Source organism: Ictalurus punctatus, chromosome 18 (assembly GCF_001660625.3).
Source record: "Ictalurus punctatus breed USDA103 chromosome 18, Coco_2.0, whole genome shotgun sequence".
Classification (NCBI taxonomy): domain Eukaryota; kingdom Metazoa; phylum Chordata; class Actinopteri; order Siluriformes; family Ictaluridae; genus Ictalurus; species Ictalurus punctatus.
Genome location: NC_030433.2, coordinates 9,486,753 through 9,508,948, shown reverse-complemented (window position 1 = coordinate 9,508,948; position 22,196 = coordinate 9,486,753). Strand labels below are relative to the sequence as shown.

Below are 22,196 nucleotides of genomic sequence, written 5' to 3'. Positions count from 1 at the left end.
AGAGAGTTCTCCAAAGCTGAAAAACATTGCTCTCTACTCCACACTATCTGTTCTGAAATACTGAAATCTTTCCAAACACTGTGTCTAGCATTTGCCCTAGCTCTTTCCCAAACTATTGTTATCAGCATAAGGAGGGTAAACAGCTGCTGAGGAAGTTCTCCAACACCATTAGGATCCTGAACACTCGCTGCATTACCAAAATAAACAACGCAACTCATTTGATCGAGAAACTTCAACTAAACTACTTTTAAGTCGAGCTCACTTATTTTACCTAGCTTCACTAAAACTGATTCATCAAACATCCAACTGGTTCTTTGGAGAGGATGACCCACTCACTCACCCGTGCTGACATGTTCTTGTCTCGAGACCAACAAGAACAGGATCAGATAGGGTCAGGTCAGATAGGCGATGTCATCAGCCCCTTCCAGCCACGCCACCCCCGCTCCGCCCAGTACCACCCCCCACCCCCCCCTCGGATTTGTGCAGCCTGTTAGTTTCATATACTTTCTGATGATGGAAAAGAAAGAAACACTTTCTCTGTAATTCGGTATAAATTAATTTGGTGGTTGTTGTTTAGTTCTACAGTCTGACAGCAGAGGAACTGAGACTCTACACTTTTACATGATTTCAGTGCGGAACATGGGCTGGCCAATCAGATAAAAGGGGTGGTTCTAAGCTCCTCCCACTGTTCTCTGTCTCAAAGGAGTGTGAGTTTATTCTGCGCTTTACTGTAGGAACAGAGATTCAACCTGAGAGACAACAACACAGCAAACTGCACAGACTGTGAGATTACATTTATATTCACATTATATTTATATCAACACCTTTTACACACTTTGGTGTGTTTTAAACTATGTTTGGTGTGTGTGTGTAAAATGCTTTTTATTGGTGTGTAATGATTAGGTATAATGGTCTTTTATCTTCATGGGGTTAGTGTGAGAGTAATTTACAGACTGGACACCTGTACCTAATGGTTTCCACCAAACATTTAATGTGTTTTAATGGTTTACAGGCATCAGTCTGGAGTCTTTCAAGTTTAGGATTTCTACAGATCTATATTCTCTCACTAAATGCAAATGCGAATGGAAATGATCCAGAACTTCAGGTTTTCTACATGGCAAAACCCCCAGTATAGTACAGTGTTGATGTTTATGGAGATAAAACTGAATAATATTCCACTAATTGAATGAATGAATTATGAATCTAGGAAACTATTACATTCTGGTTGGAAAATGTTTTTGGAAACCAGTAGACCAGTTCCCATTACACAGCTCCTGTGCAGCTCTGGAAAGTCTGGAAAAGTCCACAATGTTGGGAAAAAGTTCTCAAAGTTATAAAGACTCAACATTTTCCATTTCTCTTAATTAATGCAGCTTCACTAAAGCACACTTACTGTTTTTACACCACAGGTCACGACCTTTTACAAAAATAAACAGAAATGTTGTAAAGTTTAAAAGATGGTCGGGAGATATCTGTATTTTTGTCCCATGTGTCCCGTTTCCTGAACATGACTTTATCAGCAGATCATTTTAATCCTGCGTTTCTTTGTTCTGATCACAGCGAGGATGCTGAAGGGAAAAGTGGCTGTAGTGAGTGGCTCGGCTCAGGGTTTGGGAAAATCCTTCACACACATCCTGCTGGAGAACGGAGCTCAGGTGACCTGCAGATACGCTTATTTATATACACACAGCTTTATTTCACACTGGGCTAAATGCTCAGGGGTAAGTGTTCAGTGGTAAGTGCTCAGGGCTAAGTGCTCAGGGGTAACTGTTCAGGGGTAAGTGCTCAGTGGTAAGGGCTCAGGGGTACATGCTCAGGGGTAAGTGTTCTGGGGTAAATACTCAGGTGTACACTTGCAGGTGGCCATGTTGGATGTGAGTGAGGCGCTGGGTCAGGAGCTGCAGGTCCAGTTGAATCAGCAGTATGGATCGGACCGGACACAGTTCTACAAAGCAGACGTGTCGTCAGATCAGCAGTTTACAGGTTTGATTGGACAGTGACCAAGTCTCTGTGTTTATAATCAACTCTCTCTGAGGAAATCACCTGAAACAGTGAATGTTGTGTAAGCAACTGTGTGTGTGTGTGTGTGTGTGTGTGTGTGTGTGTGTGTGTGTGTGCATGCATGTCTGCTTGTGCATGTGTGTGTGTGCGTGCATGTGTGCATGTCTGCTTGCGTGTGTGAGTGCGTGTGTGTGCATGTCTGCTTGTGTGTGTGGGCGTGAGAGTGAGTGTGTGTGCATGTCTGCTTGCGTGTGTGTGTGTGTGTGTGTATGTGTGTGCTTGTGTGTGTGTGTGTGTCTGTGAGAGTGCATGTGTGTGCATGTCTGCTTGCGTGTGTGTGTGTGTGCTTGTGTGTGAGTGAGTGTGTGTGCATGTCTGCTTGCGTGTGTATGTATGTATGTGTGTGTGTGTGTGCATGTGTGTGCATGTCTGCTTGTGTGTGTATGTATGTGTGTGCTTGTGTGTGTGTGTGTGTGTGTGTGTCTGCTTGTGTGTGTGTCTGTGTGTGTGTGTGTGTGTAAAAACCCTACAGTGGTTTAATTTTGCTAGTCAGTACATGACTCACAATCTCGGTCTTAAAGGGGTTATATCATGCTTTTTAAACATTAATTATGTTGTTTATTGGGTGTAATAAAATAAGTTAATGTGCTTTAATGTTCAAAAAAGGCATTATTTGTCAAATACTGTACATTATTGCAGTACCTCTATTCCCAGGCTGCCTGAAAGATCCGATTTCTCCAAAGCCCCTCCTTCCGAAAAGCCCAGAGTGCTCTGATTGGCTTTGACTCACAAATGAGTCATAAATGTAACGCGCCTTGTTGTGATTTTGTAATTCTCTCCCCTTTCAGATACGATGTAAATTCGGACCCCTCTGGCGGGACTAACTACGCTGTACACAGCTACAGTATCTAGATACTTATGCAATATATCTTTGGAAAGCTAGGGTTTATTCTTGTGATTCGGTTGATTTAAACCGTCTAAAGATACAAACACAACAACAGCTACAATCACCGTCTCTGTCAGACCACCAACATACAAACATACACTTACAACACTGAGGCAAACTTTAGCTAGCAAGTTAGCAGAGGTCTACAACTGAGCCACAACACAAAAGTCCACATGTGAACAGTCAGTAGCAAAGACTTCATAAAATAATCACACACACTTACAGGTTCTGATTCAGAAGCACAAGATTGTCTGAGTAAAGTGGGATTTGCTCCAGTTTTCAGGAGTAGCCTTCGTGTGTAGCCTGCGTTGTTCTCGCCCAGGTTCAGGAAGCCATCCTGCGTAAACTGCATTGTGCACACGCAAACGTTCAGGTTGTACTGCTCAGGAACAGCGTTATAATCCACTGATTCCAGATTTCTTCTGTTTTCGAAAGGTTAAACAAAGAGGTTTTTGCTTTTGCATCAAAACACACAGTGTCGCCTGAATTCACTGAAGCCCCACCTTCTTTCTTCACACCTGCCTTTGGGCGGAATTATGCTGATAGTGCACTCTGTGACATAGATGTGTTATGGAAGTAATATCTGGACTTCGAACAAGGCATTTCGGGTGGGTCTATAGCAGTGCCTCTGTTTTTATACATGCTCAAACACATTCATTACACTTGTACCATTTCACTCATGCCATTACATTCGTACAGTACACTCGTACCATTACACTCATACAGTACACTCATACAGTACACTTGTACAGTACACTCGTACCATTACACTCGTACAATACACTCGTAAACAGAAGGAGAACATTAAAATCATGATATGACCCCTTTAAATTACAGTCTGATCTCAGGTCAGAGCTTCAGTCTTATATTCCTACAGACAGACAGATAGACGCAGACAGACAGACAGACAGACAGTGTCTGCAGGGAAATAACACATACTGTACAGACACCTGTATCTAAAGGCTACACAGTTGAAAGCTAGGTGAAAGTTTGTGCACCCCCTCAGGACTGAATGAAGACAGGTGAGTTTTATAGGAAGCAGATATTTGTTTGTTGTCATGTCCTTCTTTACCTCTAAATATCTCTAAACTCTTTTACAGTATCTGAACAGATTTTGAATAATTTTGTGTACATTTATAATTATTTGTAATATTTGTTATAAATAAGTTGTAAAAGAGAGAAAGTTTTCCATCTAGGAACCAGGGAGTATGCAAATGTGTGCACGCAATTGTCAAGAGCCATTATTATCTGTCTAGTTGTGTGCTTCTGTCCTGTACTACATTGTCTGAATTTGTGTGTGTGTGTTTGTGTATACAGCCTCTGATGAGGTCACTCTTGTGTTGTGTAATTGCGTTCAGTATTATGTAGCTTGTACATATCATATTTACACACAGACACACAAACACACACACCTGGCTCAGCAGAAATAAATATTTATGTGAAATGGAGATGAAACTCCACATGCAAATTATTAGCCTCATCCTCCTACGCAACTGTTACTAACAAGTGAAAGAAGAAACTGTTCCTGCAAAGCTCCACTTTACTTCTGAAAAAACAACATGTTCTTAACAACATCATCATCAGGTACTGAGTCAAACATTAAACCCTCAGTTTCGGCTATGAGACAGCAGGTCTACACACGCTGCAGTCAGCAGGGATGAGCCACCCAATCAGATCCTCATAACGCAGTCGGGATTCTCCATGTACAGTCCTGTCTCACACACTGCTGGACCTCTACCTCCACAGCTCTTCTCAGAACATTAGGAGAACATGGAGGCACAGAGCTCTTGCTACACAGAGGACAAAGCAAAAAAACATGCAAACAACAGGAAGAGAAACTACAAATAGAAAGAAGAGGAAATGAAGAAACAATGCAAAAGTCTAGATATTTGCAGCACTGGAGCTGAAACGCTGAACACTCAACTCTGTTTCAACCGTTACCTGGGTGTGACTGGAATACCAAAAAAGTTAGGTGGGGCTTGGGATTAGTCATCAGCAACTATAGAACTGGTAACAATTAGATGTAAATCAGAATCAGAACCAGAAAAACCTTTATTTTACGTCTGCTCAAACACACAAGGAATTTTGTAACTTGGTAAGTGGAACTTCAGGTGGGTGTGGCCTTTCTCCCAAAATTCACTTATTTCATAACTCCATTTGTCAGCTACTCTATCAGAGAACAAAAAAACACCATACTGCTGCAGAACTCTAGCTCGGTTCAGCACAAAATACACACACAGAAGCACCAAATTGGGGTGAGCATGGGAGGAAAAAACTCCAATACATAAATAAATAAATAATACAATGAAAATAATAGTACTAAATCAATGTGTGAATATACTGTACTCTCATGAAGTGAAGAGAATGAAATCAGGATCTGGATTTGGTTTTTATTTAGAGTTTTAATCCTGAGGTGATCTTCTACCATGCGTAAACACATGCAGCTTTTTTTTAGAGAGAGTGAAACAGGTTACAGCTGTCTGTCTGCTCTGTGTTTATTACAGATGTGTTCCAGAAGATTCTCAGTAAATTCGGTCGCATCGACATTTTCTGTAACAACGCAGGAATCGCTGATGAGGAAAACTGGGAGAAAACCGTCTCCATAAACCTGGTAAGACCCCATACAGACCTGTACTCTCTCTATTTCTGCAGTGAGCGTAGCTGAGGAACATCTGTTGTTCTCCCCACTCAAAGATCTCCAAGATAAAACAAAGGAAACTTGAGTAAACACAAAATACAGTGTTAAATGATAATGATAATGTTATTTATTGAAGCAAAAAAGTTATCCAGTACCAACTGGGCCTGTGTGAAAATGTATTTGCCCCCATAGTTACTAATTCCCCAGATCTATGAAAGTGCAGTGATAATGGGGTTCAGCTGGAGTAGACTCAGCCAGGCCTGATTACTGCAAACCTTGTTCAATCACATCTACACTTAAATAGAACTTTTTCAACAGCATGAAGTTGGTTAAAAGGTCTTACCCAGTAACACACTATGACAAAGCTGAAAGAAATGCCAGAAATGATGAGGAAGAAGGTGATTGAAATACATCAGTCTGGGAAGGGTTACAAAGCTATTTCAAATGCTCCAGGACTCCAAAGAACCACAACGAGAGCCGTCATCTCCAAATAGAAAAACTCGACACAGTACTGAACCTTCCCAGAAGTGTCCGACCTTCCAAAATTCCTCCAAGAGCACAGCGACAACTCAACCAGGAAGACATAAAAGAGCCAAGTGTCACAAATCGTGACGGAGCAGAGATAAGGCGGATGCAAGCGCAGGATGAACAGTGTTTATTTAGAAGACAGACAGGCAGACAAATCCAAAACGTGATCCAAGACGTAATTCATAAACAGGCAAGAGGTCAGGCGATTGGCAAACAGGTATACACGGGGCTAGGCAGGAATCTAGGTCGATAACCAAAACAAGAAACAAACTATGACGATTAACTGGAAGTGGATATCCAGCACGAACTGACTATGACTATGACTATGACTACACTAACGCCAAACATACACTTCGTATTACTTACCACTTACTTAATCTTCCGCGTTGTGTGCTGGGAAGCGCGCGGTATATATGCGGACATGATTACCCTCGCAACTGCTAACAGCTGAGGGTAATCCGGACACACATGACTTCCCAGCCAATGACGGAACAGGGAGGAGACATGACAGATATAAACAAAACCCACGTGTCCCGATGTCCCTACGGTCAACAGCGGAAAAGCAGGTGCTCGCGCATTCGCGCTTCGAGCACGCTGCTTCAAGGGGGAATCGTGACAGAACCCCCCCCTAAAGGCACTCCTCCCGGAGTGCCATGAGTCATCCCTCTTCATTGGCGGCCCCGGCCCCCTGGGCTGAACGTCCCGAGCAGAGCCAGGAAACGGCACGGTGTTCTTGGCGGCGTAGGGAAGCAGAGCGACGACCTCAGCTGAACAGGGAAGCAGAGCGACGACCTCAGCTGGGCATGAGGGCAGAGCGACGTCCACAGCCAGGCAGGCGGGCTGAGCGAAATCCTCGGCGGAGCATGAAAGCTGAGCGACGACCTCAGCTGGACAGGGAGGCTGAGCGACGACCTCAGCTGGAGGAGCGTGGGTCTCCGTGCGGCCAGGGAGAGGAACGTGGGTCTCCTCGACGCAGAAGGGGGGAACGCTATCTGCCATGGAGCAGGAAGGCTGAGCGACGTCCACAGCTGAACAGGGAGGCTGAGCGGCGTCCTCAGCTGAACAGGCGGGCTGAGCGGCGTCCACAGCTGAACAGGGAGGCTGAGCGGCGTCCTCAGCTGAACAGGCGGGCTGAGCGGCGTCCTCAGCTGAACAGGCGGGCTGAGCGGCGTCCTCAGCTGAACAGGCGGGCTGAGCGGCGTCCTCAGCTGAACAGGCGGGCTGAGCGGCGTCCTCAGCTGAACAGGCGGGCTGAGCGGCGTCCTCAGCTGAACAGGCGGGCTGAGCGGCGTCCTCAGCTGAACAGGCGGGCTGAGCGGCGTCCTCAGCTGAACAGGCGGGCTGAGCGGCGTCCTCAGCTGAACAGGCGGGCTGAGCGGCGTCCTCAGCTGAACAGGCGGGCTGAGCGGCGTCCTCAGCTGAACAGGCGGGCTGAGCGGCGTCCTCAGCTGAACAGGCGGGCTGAGCGGCGTCCTCAGCTGAACAGGCGGGCTGCGGCTCTGGGGTCACTAGGTGAACCTTGGGCATGGGCGGAGCTTGGCTGGCCGTGTCAGCGGACTGTGGCGTGAGCAGAGCTTGGTTGTGCGTGTCAGCAGCCTGTGGCGTGAGCAGGGCCTGGCTGTGCGTGTCAGCAGCCTGTGGCGTGAGCAGGGCCTGGCTGTGCGTGTCAGCAGCCTTGAACGGGAGCTCAGGGACTGGAGGCTGGACCTGGAGCTCAGGGACTGGAGGCTGGACCTGGAGCTCAGGGACTGGAGGCTGGACCTGGAGCTCAGGGACTGGAGGCTGGACCTGGAGCTCAGGGACTGGAGGCTGGACCTGGAGCTCAGGGACTGGAGGCTGGACCTGGAGCTCAGGGACTGGCGGCTTGACCTGGAGCTCAGGGACTGGCGGCTTGACCTGGAGCTCAGGGACGGGAGGCTTGACCTGGAGCTCAGGGACGGGAGGCTTGACCTGGAGCTCAGGGACGGGAGGCTTGACCTGGAGCTCAGGGACGGGAGACTTGACCTGGATCTCAGGGACGGGAGACTTGACCTGGATCTCAGGGACGTGAGACTTGACCTGGCGCTCAGGGACGTGAGACTTGACCTGGCGCTCAGAGACGTGAGACTTGACTTGGCGCTCAGAGACGTGAGACTTGACTTGGATCTCAGGGATGTGAGACTTGACTTGGATCTCAGGGACGTGAGACTTGACTGGGACTTGGACATCAGGGACATGAGACTTGACTGGGACTTGGACTTTCCTGACTGGAGGCTTGGCTTGGATCTCAGGGTTGAGCTCTGTATGACGTTGTCTGTAGTAGTGGGTAAACGGCAGGGCAGGTTCGCCTTCCAGACTTACACCCCTGAGAAGTTGTTCTAGCTCCTCCTTCGCCTCCGGACTCCCGAATCGCAACATGAAATCCCCCACAAACTGTTCTACACCGTCCAGGTTCCTACAGTGCTTCTCCAGTTTGAGCTGAACCCATCGACGGGCCGGTCCAAAGAACCGGGACCACATAAATCGGAGCCATTGCTTCTCCTCTGGCTTCGGGTCTAACAGACTGGCGAAGTAGTATTGACAGTCTACCAGGAAATACTCTGGGGCACCGAAAAATCCGTCAAATGGGTCCGGAAGCTCCATAAATGTCCATTGTGGGAAGTGGACGGAGTCCATAGCAGGGATGGTTGGCGTCGCTTCCGGGTTCCGCGTCTCCTCCGTTCTCCTGCTGCATCCATGTTTCGGCGGAAGATTCTGTCACAAATCGTGACGGAGCAGAGATAAGGCGGATGCAAGCGCAGGATGAACAGTGTTTATTTAGAAGACAGACAGGCAGACAAATCCAAAACGTGATCCAAGACGTAAATCATAAACAGGCAAGAGGTCAGGCGATTGGCAAACAGGTATACACGGGGCTAGGCAGGAATCTAGGTCGATAACCAAAACAAGAAACAAACTATGACGATTAACTGGAAGCGGATATCCAGCACGAACTGACTATGACTATGACTATGACTATGACTATGACTATGACTACACTAACGCCAAACATACACTTCGTATTACTTACTACTTACTTAATCTTCCGCGTTGTGTGCTGGGAAGCGCGCGGTATATATGCGGACATGATTACCCTCGCAACTGCTAACAGCTGAGGGTAATCCGGACACACGTGACTTCCCAGCCAATGACGGAACAGGAAGGAGACATGACAGATATAAACAAAACCCACGTGTCCCGATGTCCCTACGGTCAACAGCGGAAAAGCAGGTGCTCGCGCATTCGCGCTTCGAGCACGCTGCTTCAAGGGGGAATCGTGACACCAAGGACAACATCAAAGGACCTACAGGCCTCTCTTGCACCAATAATTAATTTATTTATGAAATTAATTTAAAAAAGAATAAATAAAAACTGCATTGTGTGTTTACTCGCTTTTGTTTTATGTTGTATTTCGTTTGAAGATCTAAAATTATTTAGTACGAGATACACACGAACAAAAACATAAGAAACCACCTAAGTCTAAAACACTGACCAGACATTCATGAAATAAAGTAATATGAGAAATGTTTTATAAATTTTTTTTTAGAAATTGTGTCACACTGATGTAATGTTTGGGGTGTGTGTGTGTGTGTGTATTAAACAGTCAGGAGTGGTGAGAGGAACGTATTTGGCGCTGGATCACATGAAGAAGCAGAACGGTGGAAATGGAGGCGTTATTATAAACGTAGCATCGCTGGCAGGTGTGAAATGGAAGGAAGTGAATCAAACATGCTGTGTGTCTGTGTTTGTGTGTGTGAAACTAATTCTATGATTTCTGTTTTTTGTTTTGATATAACAGGTATAAGATGGTGACTGACTTCACAGATTGTCTGACAAAACTCTGTACAGCGTCCTGGTATGGTTAACACTGTATGTGTGTGTGTGTGTGTGTGTGTGTGTGTGTGTGTGTGTGTGTGTGTGTTTCAGGTCTTGGTCCGCTCCCATCAGCTCCAATTTACACAGCAACCAAGTATGGTGTGGTGGGATTCACCCGCGCTGTCTCTGTACGTCCTGGTATATACTGCCTCTGTGAATACACACCTCCCAAACACTTCAACTACACAGCTAGCTAGATTAGCTAACTCGCTAATTAGTGTTAGCTCACCGGATGTTAGCTCACAATCACTAAACAATGAAATAATTTTATTTTCATCAAAAAGTGAATGTTTGTAAAGTTTTATTACAGTTGAGTCTACAGAACACGTGAACATTTTATCTGCTCATGAGGTGACAATGAAACACACACACACAGTAGGGTGAAACACTGCTCTAAACACCACAGATGAACAGCAGAGGTGTCTATGTTTAACTTTAAAGCAGAAACACAGATGAAGTGTAAGGATTGCGTTACAGGTCTCTGACTGTTGGTGTGAATTTATTAAGTGTTTGTTGACACTGAACTAAGCGAGAGGTGTAAAGTCTGAGGCGAGACGTGTTCAGTGTCAGTGCCAAGTCATTCACACACAAACCAAATCATTTATTATGCTGGAAGACTTATGGTGTGGAATCGACTCCCGTGATTCTTAACACAGAATCAGAGTCTGAAATCTTATTCGTATTTTAGAAAGTGAAGTGTGTTTATATATATACTGTGTGTGTGTGTGTGTGTGTGTGTGTGTGTGTGTGTGTATATATATATATATATATATATATATATATATATATATATATATATATATATATATATATATATATATATATACACACAGTATCTCACAAAAGTGAGTACACCCCTCACATTTTTGTAAATATTTGATTATATTTTTTCATGTGACAACACTGAAGAAATGACACTTTGCTACTATGTAAAGTAGTGAGTGTACAGCTTGTGTAACAGTGTAAATTTGCTGTCCCCTCAAAATAACTCAACACACAGCCATTAATGTCTAAACCACTGGCAACAAAAGTGAGTACACCCCTAAGTGAAAATGTCCAAATTGGGCCCAAAGTGTCAATATTTTGTGTGGCCACCATTTTTTTTCCAGCACTGCCTTAACCCTCTTGGGCATGGAGTTCACCAGAGCTTCACAGGTTGCCACTGGAGTCCTCTTCCACTCCTCCATGATGACATTACGGAGCTGGTGGATGTTAGAGACCTTGTGCTCCTCCACCTTCTGTTTGAGGATGCCCCAATTTGGACATTTTCACTTAGGGGTGTACTCACTTTTGTTGCCAGCGGTTTAGACATTAATGGCTGTGTGTTGAGTTATTTTGAGGGGACAGCAAATTTACACTGTTACACAAGCTGTACACTCACTACTGTACATTGTAGCAAAGTGTCATTTCTTCCGTGTTGTCACATGAAAAGATATAATCAAATATTTACAAAAATGTGAGGGGTGTACTCACTTTTGTGAGATACTGTATATATACACGTGTGTGTGTGTGTGTGTGTGTGTGTGTGTGTGTGTGTGTGTGTGTGAACAGATGGCGTCTCAGGTCTCAGGTTATGGTGTGAGGATTAACGCTCTGTGTCCGAGTTTCGTCAGAACGGCGCTGATCGACTCGTTTAACCAAAAAGAAAAAACAGGACAATTTCACAGTCTGGCTTCTCTCACACGGAGTCTGATGGACAAATCCCCCATGATAGAGTGAGTCTCTCTCTCTGTTTCTCTGTCTGTCTCTATCTCTCTGTCTGTCTCTCTGGTGCACGCTGGGCGTCTGTGGGTGAGAGTGGCGTGTAGAGTGTGGTGTGAGAGCAAATGAGCTTTTTCTAGTGCATCAGTTGATCGAAGACGGAATAAATGTAAGTGGACAGGTTTATTCCGTCACAACAATAAAAGTTATGGTTTCGAACATTCCTCTGTACATCTCTAATGAGGATATCGAGCGGGAGTTGTCTCGCTTTGGTAAAATAGTGAGCAGTGTGAGAATGGTACCGCTAAACTGTAAAAACCCCGCACTGAAGCACGTCGTCTCTTTCAGACAGCATAGGGAGTTCAGTAGGGGAAGGGGGCGTCTGACAGCACGGGGGGTTCAGCGGGGGGGGGGGGGTCAGACAGCATGGGGGGGTTCAGTAGGGGAAGGGGGGGTCAGACAGCATGGGGAGTTCAGTAGGGGAAGGGGGGGTCAGACAGCACGGGGGTTCAGTAGGGGAAGGGGGGGTCAGATAGTAATGGGGGATCAGTAAGGTCTCAAGCAGAGCAGGAGGAGGAAGTGGAAGAAGACATCTCAGACATTAGTGTGTTGCGGATGGGGGGAGATCAACAGCTCTACACTTTAACTGAAATGACAGATTTTCTGGATGAGTTTTTTGGCAGATTAGTTGAGGTCAAGGATTTTTTCCAAATGTTGAAAAATTTATTGTATCAGCAGTAAAAATACAATGAACAGCGAGTTATGACTAGCTAGATCAAAAGAAGAGATACCGCTTAAAAAACCACCTAGCTAGGTTTCGGAAGTCCTTGACCAGAAGAAAGTGCAAATGAAGACGCCACACTGGGTGTTTTCCTCTTTTTGCACTGCTGTCCTTACTTGTTTCTCCCTTTTCTCTTTAGTCCCTCCAATGGGGAAGTTAAAAATAGGCTCCTTAAACATCAGTGGTGTCAGGGATAGGAACAAAAGATCAGCAGTAGGAGAACTGATAAAACTAAACAATGTGGATGTAATTTTCTTACAGGAGACTCACAGTAACCAGGACAATGAAACTGAGTGGGCAATGTGGTGGGAAGGGAGAATTTTCCAGAGCCATGGAACCAATGCCAGTACAGGAGTAGAAATACTTTTTAACAGAGCATTAGGGGGAACCAACACACGAATAATGGAGCTGGAGCAGGGTAGGGTCTTAATGTTGCAGGCAGAAATACAGTGCATCCAGAAAATATTCACAGCGCTTCACTTTTTTCACATTTTGTTATGTTACAGCCTTATTCCAAAATGGATTAAATTCATTATTTTCCTCAAAATTCTACAAACAGTACCCCATAATGACAATGTGAAAGAAGTTTGTTTGAAATCTTTGCAAATTTATAAAACATAAAAAACAAAAAAAGCACATGTACATAAGTATTCACAGCCTTTGCCATGACACTCACAGTTGAGCTCAGGTGCATCCTGTTTCCACTGATCATCCTTGAGATGTTTCTACAACTTGATTGGAGTCCACCTGTGGTAAATTCAGTTGATTGGAAGTGACTTGGAAAGGCACACACCTGTCTGTATAAGGTCCCACAGTTAACAATGCATGTCAGAGCACAAACCAAACCATGAAGTCCAAGGAATTGTCTGTAGACCTCCGAGACAGGATTGTATCGAGGCACAGATCTGGGGAAGGGCAGAGAAACATTTTTGCAGCATTGAAGGTCCCAATGAGCACAGTGGCCTCCATCATCCTTAAATGGAAGAAGTTTGGAACCAGCAGGACTCTTCCTAGAGCTGGCCGTCTAGCCAAACTGAGCGATCGGGGGAGAAGGGCCTTAGTCAGGGAGGTGACCAAAAACCCGATGGTCCCACTGACACAGCTCCAGCGTGTCTCTGTGGAGAGAGGAGAAACTTCCAGAAGAACAACCATCTCTGCAGAACTCCACCAATTAGGCCTGTATGGTAGAGTGGCCAGACAGAAGCCACTCCTCAGTAAAAGGCACATGACAGCCCGCTATGAGTTTGCCAAAAGGCACCTGAAGGACTCTCAGACCATGAGAAACAAAATTCTCTGGTGTGATGAAACAAAGATTGAACTCTTTGGCCTGAATGGCATGCGTCATGACTGGAGGAAGCCAGGCACCACTCATCACCTGGCCAATAACATCCCTACAGTGAAGCATGGTGGTGGCAGCCTCATGCTGTGGGGATGTTTTTCAGTGGCAGGAACTGGGACACTAGCAGCAATGTACAGAGACATCCTTGATGAAAACCTGCTCCAGAGCGCTCTGGACCTCAGACTGGGGTGAAGGTTCATCTTCCAACAGGCCAATGATCCTAAGCACACAGCCAAGATAACAAAGGAGTGGCTACAGGACAATTCTGTGAATGTCCTTGAGTGGCCCAGCCAGAGCCCAGACTTGAACCCGATTGTACATCTCTTCAGAGATCTGAAGATGGCTGTGCACCGACGCTCCCCATCCAACCTGATGGAGCTTGAGAGGTCCTGCAAAGAAGAATGGGAGAAACTGCCCAAAAATAGGTGTGCCAAGCTTATAGCATCATACTCAAAAATACTTGAGTCTGTAATTGGTGCCAAAGGTGCTTCAACAAAATATTGAGCAAAGGCTGTGAATACTTATGTACATGTGCTTTTTTCGTTTTTTATTTTTAATAAATTTGCAAATATTTCAAACAAACTTTTTTCACGTTGTCATTACGGGGTATTGTTTGTAGAATTTTGAGGAAAATAATGAATTTAATCCATTTTGGAATAAGGCTGCAACATAACAAAATGTGAAAAAAGCGGTGTGAATACTTTCCAGATGCACTGTAAAGAGTTAATTTTCATAAATGTTTATGCCACCAACAATGGTAGTGAGAGAGTACAGCTATTCCATAAACTAAAACATGCCCTACAACAAAGTGGCAGTAAAACTTTAGTGATATTGGGAAGGGACTGGAACTGCACCCTAGACTTTACCCTAGACAGGAACGGGGAGGAACCACACCTACAGTCTGCACTTGAGGGTCTTATCAGTCAGTGTGGCTTAGTTGACGTGTGGAAGGAGTGAAACCAGGGAATAAAACAGTACACGTGGGTCAAAGTTACTGACACAAAGATCTATGCAGACTGGACAGGTTTTACCAAAACAAATAGAAACAGATTCTATAAAGCAGTCATGAGCCACAAACAAGCACAGATCATACTGGCACTTTAACACAAAACTGCTTCAGGATGAGGGATTCTGTGGAAAATTCAAGGTTTTTTGGGATCTGAGGAGAAAAACAAAAGAAGATTTGAACAGTTTGGTTTTCTGGTGTGAGGAAAACACAAAACACAACAGAGACAATACAAATAGAAACTCAAGAAATTGAGGCAGAAATAACTTTAATAAAGAAAATGATCCAAACATGAGCAGTTTACTGGAAGGAAGGAGAAAGTTTTTTAGTTTCTCTCTCTCGCTCTCTCTCACTCTCTGTCAATCTCTCTCTCTTGCTCGCTCTCTCTCATTCTCTCTCGCTCGCTCTCTCTCATTCTCTCTCGCTTGCTCTCTTTCATTCTCTCTCGCACACTCTCTCTCTTGCTCTAGCTCTCTCTCTCTCTCGCTCTCTCTCTCTCTCACTCTCGCTTGCTCTCTCTCTCGTTCTCTCTCAATCTCTCTCTCTCTCATTCTCGCTTGCTCTCTCTCGCTCACTCTCTGTATCACTCTGTCTCACACACACATGGATACAGAGATAGCATAATGTTGACTAGACTGCAGGAAGTGAACCAAACATGGTGTGTGTGTGCGTGTGTGTGTGTGTGTGTGTGTGTGTGTGTGTGTGTGTGTGTATGTGTGTGTGTGTGTGTGTGTGTGTGTGTGTGTGTAGGGTGGAGCAGGTGGCAAAGGCGTTTCTATTCTTGGTGAAGGATGAGAGTATGAACGGAGCGGCTGTTTTAGTGAGGAATGAAGGTGCAGGGTATGTCAAGTTCCCTACAGATGTGGAGACCACGCCCATCTCTCTGTAACCATAGAAACCTGTTAGTCCTGGACCAATCACATTCAGTCTTAATCCAAACCAATTCTTTCTGATTACAGATTCTTTATGAAGTGTTATTACCCCTGTGTTTAGTACCCTTGTGTTTAATACCCCGTGTTTAGTACCCCCGTGTTTAGTACCCCCGTGTTTAGTACCCCTGTGTTTAATACCCCTGTGTTTAGTACCCCCGTGTTTACTACCCCCGTGTTTAGTACCCCTGTGTTTAATACCCCCGTGTTTAGTACCCCTGTGTTTAGTACCCCCATGTTTAGTACCCCCGTGTTTATTACCCCTGTGTTTATTACCCATGTGTTTAGTAACCCAGTACACTGTGAGAATATTCAGAGATGAATGAATAAACCTTTACACAGCGAGTACTCTCCTGTTTAACAGATTAATAAAAGGAAATTTATTTTGTTTATTCTGTTCACACTGAGGTGTTTATAAAATCATTTATTCTGATTCAGGTCTCAGGTGGATTATTAACAGATTATTAACACATTATCCTGCATGTAAACATCTCATTTCTTTACAAATATGTCAGAAAGTGTAACATAAAACATCAAATAAAGTACTGTCATTTACACTCAAAACTGAGTACACTCATTATACACACTGTCTGTCTGTCTGTTTATACAGTCCATACAGGATTTCGCGGTGCTTTTTGTGGAAAACTATTTGAATCTGCAAAATCAGAATCACAGGAAATAGTTGTGTACACTCTTTCACATTGGTTTTTGTTGAAAAAAGAACTTTTAGCGGTCCTCGTGTTCGACACAAGAATCGAAGAGCGTTTCGGCTGAATGCGCATTGTGATGACATCGTGTGACATGTCTCGGCCCAAATCCGTGGTGGTAATTTCGAAAAATTGCAAAAAAAGAAAAAAAAACAAACACGTTTTTTACAGTAGGGACTGTGGATCTGTCTGTCTGTATATCTGTGTGTATGTTGTGTAATTTAGTTTCACAGTTGTGTATTTAAGATGAACTTTAACCAGTCTGTGCTGCTTCAACAGTTTTGTAGTCTCTCTCTCTCTCTCTCTCTCTCTCTCTCTCTCCCTCTCTCTCTCTCTCTCTCTCTCTCTCACACACACACACACACACACACACAGAGACTCACACACAGACACACAGACACACATAGATAGATACTTTATTGATCTTTGAGGTAAACTGATCTGTTGCAGCAGTAAAATAAACAGAAATGATATGAGCACAAAATATGTAAAGAGAACAGATTACAGATTACTCTCAGTAAACTAAATAAGATAAGAATAAAAGTAAGTAAAGTAGTTGTAGTGTAGGTGATGATCATAAAGATCATTAGAATGTGTCCATGAGAAAAAGAATAAATAATAATAAATACAGTATGTATGTGTGTGTGTGTGTGTGTGTGTGTGTGTGTGTGTGTGTGTATATATATATATATATATATATATATATATATATATATATATATATATATATATATATATATATATATATACAGTGAGGGAAAAAAGTATTTGATCCCCTGCTGATTTTGTACGTTTGCCCACTGACAAAGAAATGATCAGTCTATAATTTTAATGGTAGTTGTATTTGAACAGTGAGAGACAGAATAACAAAAAAAAAATCCAGAAAAACGCATGTCAAAAATTTTATAAATTAATTTGCATTTTAATGAGGGAAAAAAGTATTTGACCCCCTCTCAATCAGAAAGATTTCTGGCTCCCAGGTGTCTTTTATACAGGTAACGAGCTGAGATTAGGAGCACACTCTTAAAGGGAGTGCTCCTAATATCAGTTTGTTACCTGTATAAAAGACACCTGTCCACAGAAGCAATCAATCAATCAGATTCCAAACTCTCCACCATGGCCAAGACCAAAGAGCTCTCCAAGGATGTCAGGGACAAGACTGTAGACCTACACAAGTCTGGAATGGGCTACAAGACCATTGCCAAGCAGCTTGGTGAGAAGGGGACAAGAGTTGGTGCGATTATTCGCAAATGGAAGAAGCACAAAAGAACTGTCAATCTCCCTCGGCCTGGGGCTCCATGCAAGATCTCACCTCGTGGAGTTGCATTGATCATGAGAACAGTGAGGAATCAGCCCAGAACTACATGGGAGGATCTTATCAATGATCTCAAGGCAGCTGGGACCATAGTCACCAAGAAAACAATTGGTAACACACTACGCCGTGAAGGACTGAAATCCTGCAGCGCGCGCAAGGTCCGCTGCTCAAGAAAGCACATATATATGCCCGTCTGAAATTTGCCAATGAACATCTGAATGATTCAGAGGACAACTGGGTGAAAGTGTTGAGGTCAGATGAGACCAAAATGGAGCTCTTTGGCATCAACTCAACTCGCCGTGTTTGGAGGAGGAGGAATGCTGCCTATGACCCCTGGAACACCATCCCCACTGTCAAACATGGAGGTGGAAACATTATGCTTTGGGGTTTTTTTTCTGCTAAGGGGACAGGACAACTTCACCGCATCAAAGGGACGATCGACGGGGCCATGTACCGTCAAATCTTGGGTGAAAACCTCCTTCCCTCAGACAGGGCATTGAAAATGGGTCGTGGATGGATATTCCAGCATGACAATGACCCAAAACACACGGCCAAGGCAACAAAGGAGTGGCTCAACAAGAAGCACATTAAGGTCCTGGAGTGACCTAGGCAGTCTCCAGACCTAAATCCCATAGAAAATCTGTGGAGAGAGCTGAAGGTTCGAGTTGCCAAACGTCAGCCTCGAAACCTTAATGATTTGGAGAAGATCTGCAAAGAGGAGTGGGACAAAATCCCTCCTGAGATGTGTGCAAACCTGGTGGCCAACTACAAGAAACGTCTGACCTCTGTGATTGCCAACAAGGGTTTTTAAACCAAGTACTAAGTCATGTTTTGCAGAGGGGTCAAATACATATTTCCCTCATTAAAATGCAAATCAATTTATAACATTTTTGACATGCGTTTTTCTGGATTTTTTTGTTGTTATTCTGTCTCTCACTGTTCAAATAAATCTACCATTAAAGTTATAGACTGATCATTTCTTTGTCAGTGGGCAAACGTACAAAATCAGCAGGGGATCAAATACTTTTTTCCCTCACTGTATATATATATATATATATATATATATATATATATATATATATATATATATATATATATATATATAGTTAGATTTTATACATTATCAGTTTGAAAAAAGCTGCTGTTCCAATCTGAGCCGCTCTCACACACTGCACTATGCATTCACAACCCTGACCCTGACCCCTAACCTTAATCCCTAACCTTAACCCTGACCCTCACTGGAACATGATCTCTTGTTCCATCTCTAATCACTTTGTTTAATTACACATCATAACATTTACTACTGAGTTTTTTTTATAACAAACATTGTGTGTGTATGTGTGCGCGTGTAATGACATTTATGACCTGTATGAATGAATGACATCCAAGTTTATGAGGTGAGAGTGAAGGGGCGGGGCTTCACAGGCAGGAGGAATTTTAATTGGTAGTGCACATGGGAGGAGAACACATGACACAACCCACCCTCTGTCTCATTTCACACACGCAGTCACATATGGGCAGGGCTTGAGTTGAAGCATAAGCCACTAGATGGCAGCAACTCAGTAGTTGAACACACACGCACACGCGCACACACACACACACACACATTTACATTAACGTTACTGTTTGTATTAGTATTAGTACATTGTCTTTTCTATTTCATGCTGAACATCTTTAATTAATCTTGTGACTATTAATTCATTGATTCACTCTTCACCCCCTAACCCCTGAATAATGCAGGATGCAGTGAGTGTAGTGTGGTGATCAGGAGGTCATTAGCACGCGGCTGATGTGAGAGGGATTTACAGCGCGGCTTCAGCGGCCCGTGTGTGTGGAGGTGGGATTGATGAGAATGAGACAGGTTTACTGCACACCTGTAATGACGTCACATCCCATTCACACAGCTTTCACTACACACTGCACTCCTCACAGCAGGGAACCAGCAAGCTGCTGGAAACTCTGTTCAACAAAGCAAACAGTGAGTGAAAATTTTAATAATAATAATAATAATAATAATAATAATAATAATAATAATAATAATAATAATAATACACTAAGTGCTGCTTGGACCTTTTCTTCACACACACACAGACTTCACACACACACAGCGTTAAAAGCTGATTATTCGCGATGACGTCATTATAGTATATCCTTTTAACCACGTGTGTGTGTGTGTGTGTGTGTGTGTGTGTGTGTGTGTGTGTGTAAATCAATTTAGAGGAAATGATTGGAAACTACCATAATCTGTATTTTCATCTTCATCCTCCTCCTCATCACGGTTTTGTGCACGAGCCAACTTTACCGTTCGCGGCGCGCTGTCACGAGGATGCGCATCATCGTCATAATCATCATCATCATCATCCTCACCGCAGGCCCGGGGCTCGCGCAGGAGAAACCGGGCACGTTGAGCCTCAGCCCCGTCCTCGGGAGCGCGCGCGCAGCAGCAGCTGTAGTAGAAAGCCTCGGGCGAAGCGGCGGCGCAGCGCGAGCTTGAACACGGCGTTCGCGGAGCTGCGCGAGCTCATCCCGCACGTCCCCGCAGACACCAAACTCTCCAAAATCAAAACTCTGAGACTGGCCACAGGGTACATCGCTCACCTGACCGACATCCTGCACGCGCACACCGGAGACACGGTGAGTCACACACTCACGAGCTCCGTGTCCTGTTTAAGGTTTATACAAATATCATTCACATCTAAATGAAATAATGAAAAATAAAAATAAAAAAGAATCCTAATCTTTTACTTTTCATCAGTGTTTTAAATTCACATCACTATAATGAGGAAGTTACTGTGACTCATAAAGATCAAGAATAACATTTACATATGTCAAAAAAACACAAGAATCGTAGAATTAAATTCTTCTGCAGTGAATATCAGTTTAGATTCTCACAAAATTTTACAGCAAAACGACAAAAAAAGATCATTTACAGAAAATAAACTTTAATATCAATCTGTAAAAGTGTTTATTTCTCATGAGGAAAGAACAAAAAGCCAGAATAACACACCCCTGTATTCAGAGTTTAAACACACACAGCACTCGGAATGTTATAGTATGTGTGTGTGTGTGTGTGTGTGTGTGTGTGTGTTTGTAGTTAATCTCTGTGTGTGTGCTGGGTTTGTTCAGTAAATTAATCTCTGCATTGTGTTAATATTTATTCTTTTATTTGCTCAGGATGTTATTCAGATTCACAGAGTTCAGTCTGTGAAGGAAAACAGGATTATAAAGTGTGTTAAATAGTTGTTTCAAATAAGAATAAATAAAATGTAAAATCATAAACACGATTAATAAATTAAATGAGAAATTAATTGATTTTATAATTCTGCATCAGCAATTCGTAGTTATACATCAACATCAATAACAATAATAATAATATTGATATGTACATTTAGAAGATTGAAGTTTAAATAAAACCAGCTTTTTAAAAATTACTTTAGAATTTTATTTTTTTTAAGGTGTTTACTGTGGATTTGTTTTTCACCTTCATTATTATTATTATAAATAGTATTAAAGTCTAAATATATTTATCACTGTATTTCCCCTTTCTGTGATGTTACTCTCTCTCTGTGTGTGAGTAGGACACTGATGAGGATGAAACCGCAAGTCGGTCGCCTTTGGCACGGTTGGAAGCGCCAGTTACGTCAGCATCGCTGTGTTTACCAAGTAAGGCCCCGCCCCCTCCGACTCCGCCCAGCATGGTTCAGGACTGTGAGGAGATGATGGAGGTGTGAGGGGCGGAGATTCTGATAGAGCTGAATTATTCTCATTTCACAAAGATTTAACACTGAATTGCAATAAATACAATATGTATAGTTTTGTTTTGATGTTTTCGTCAACATGAGTACCCTGTGTGTGTGAAATGTTCTCATACTTATTTTTATAAATCTACCTAAGAGAAAATGCTTTAATTCAGACTGAAACAAAATTAATAAATTATTTGTGACAAAATTCCATAATTGTTTATTTTTTTACATGACCACTTTTTCTTGTATATGGAACAATAAACTGCTTTATATATATAAAAAAAAACACTAAATTAAACAGGAAAAGACACTTTTAGTCTCCATACCAATTATATCAATATGCAAATTAGGAACGCTCCGCCCCTTTTATCAATAACCAGAAATGTGTTATAGTGTTTCAGCAAAAATCCGACACACCATCATAATTCTCCCTCTCTCTCACACACACACACCCTGGGTAAGGCTGATTCAGATCTTTTACTACATAATACCAGTAATAATAATAATAATAATAATAATAATAATAATAATAATAATAATAACCTGTATTAATATTAGAATTATTGTTGACAATTACGTTTACTCTCTAAGAAAAACTTTATTACATTAAAAATAAAATATAATGATGTTAAACTCCAGTGAAGCCGAGATCAGTGTGTGGAGTTTGC

General features: G+C 43.2%; 2 protein-coding genes across 2 annotated transcripts; both read left to right on the top strand.

Moving 5' to 3' along the window:
- Window positions 1–626: 626 nt before the first annotated feature.
- Window positions 627–16,327, top strand: zgc:56585 (SDR family oxidoreductase). Its single transcript, XM_017492493.3, has 8 exons — window positions 627–783; window positions 1,561–1,655; window positions 1,860–1,983; window positions 5,452–5,558; window positions 9,736–9,832; window positions 10,059–10,135; window positions 11,559–11,722; window positions 15,585–16,327. The coding sequence occupies exons 2-8, from the start codon at window positions 1,566–1,568 to the stop codon at window positions 15,721–15,723; spliced, it is 798 nt and encodes a 265-aa protein (XP_017347982.1). The 5' UTR covers window positions 627–783; window positions 1,561–1,565; the 3' UTR covers window positions 15,724–16,327.
- A 2,631-nt stretch (window positions 16,328–18,958) lies between these two features.
- LOC108278853 (heart- and neural crest derivatives-expressed protein 1) lies at window positions 18,959–21,735 on the top strand. Its single transcript, XM_017492494.3, has 3 exons — window positions 18,959–19,763; window positions 20,004–20,419; window positions 21,364–21,735. The coding sequence occupies exons 2-3, from the start codon at window positions 20,009–20,011 to the stop codon at window positions 21,514–21,516; spliced, it is 564 nt and encodes a 187-aa protein (XP_017347983.1). The 5' UTR covers window positions 18,959–19,763; window positions 20,004–20,008; the 3' UTR covers window positions 21,517–21,735.
- The last annotated feature ends 461 nt before the right edge of the window (window positions 21,736–22,196 follow it).

Excerpts from the sequence above, each read along its gene's own strand:
- zgc:56585 (XM_017492493.3), top strand. The coding sequence starts at position 1,566 with ATGCTGAAGGGAAAAGTGGCTGTAGTGAGTGGCTCGGCTCAGGGTTTG. Across the intron at positions 1,984-5,451 it reads GTCAGATCAGCAGTTTACAG|ATGTGTTCCAGAAGATTCTC; the intron begins GTTTGATTGGAC and ends TGTTTATTACAG. Across the intron at positions 10,136-11,558 it reads GATTCACCCGCGCTGTCTCT|ATGGCGTCTCAGGTCTCAGG; the intron begins GTACGTCCTGGT and ends GTGTGTGAACAG.
- LOC108278853 (XM_017492494.3), top strand. The coding sequence starts at position 20,009 with ATGATTGGAAACTACCATAATCTGTATTTTCATCTTCATCCTCCTCCT. Across the intron at positions 20,420-21,363 it reads ACGCGCACACCGGAGACACG|GACACTGATGAGGATGAAAC; the intron begins GTGAGTCACACA and ends GTGTGTGAGTAG.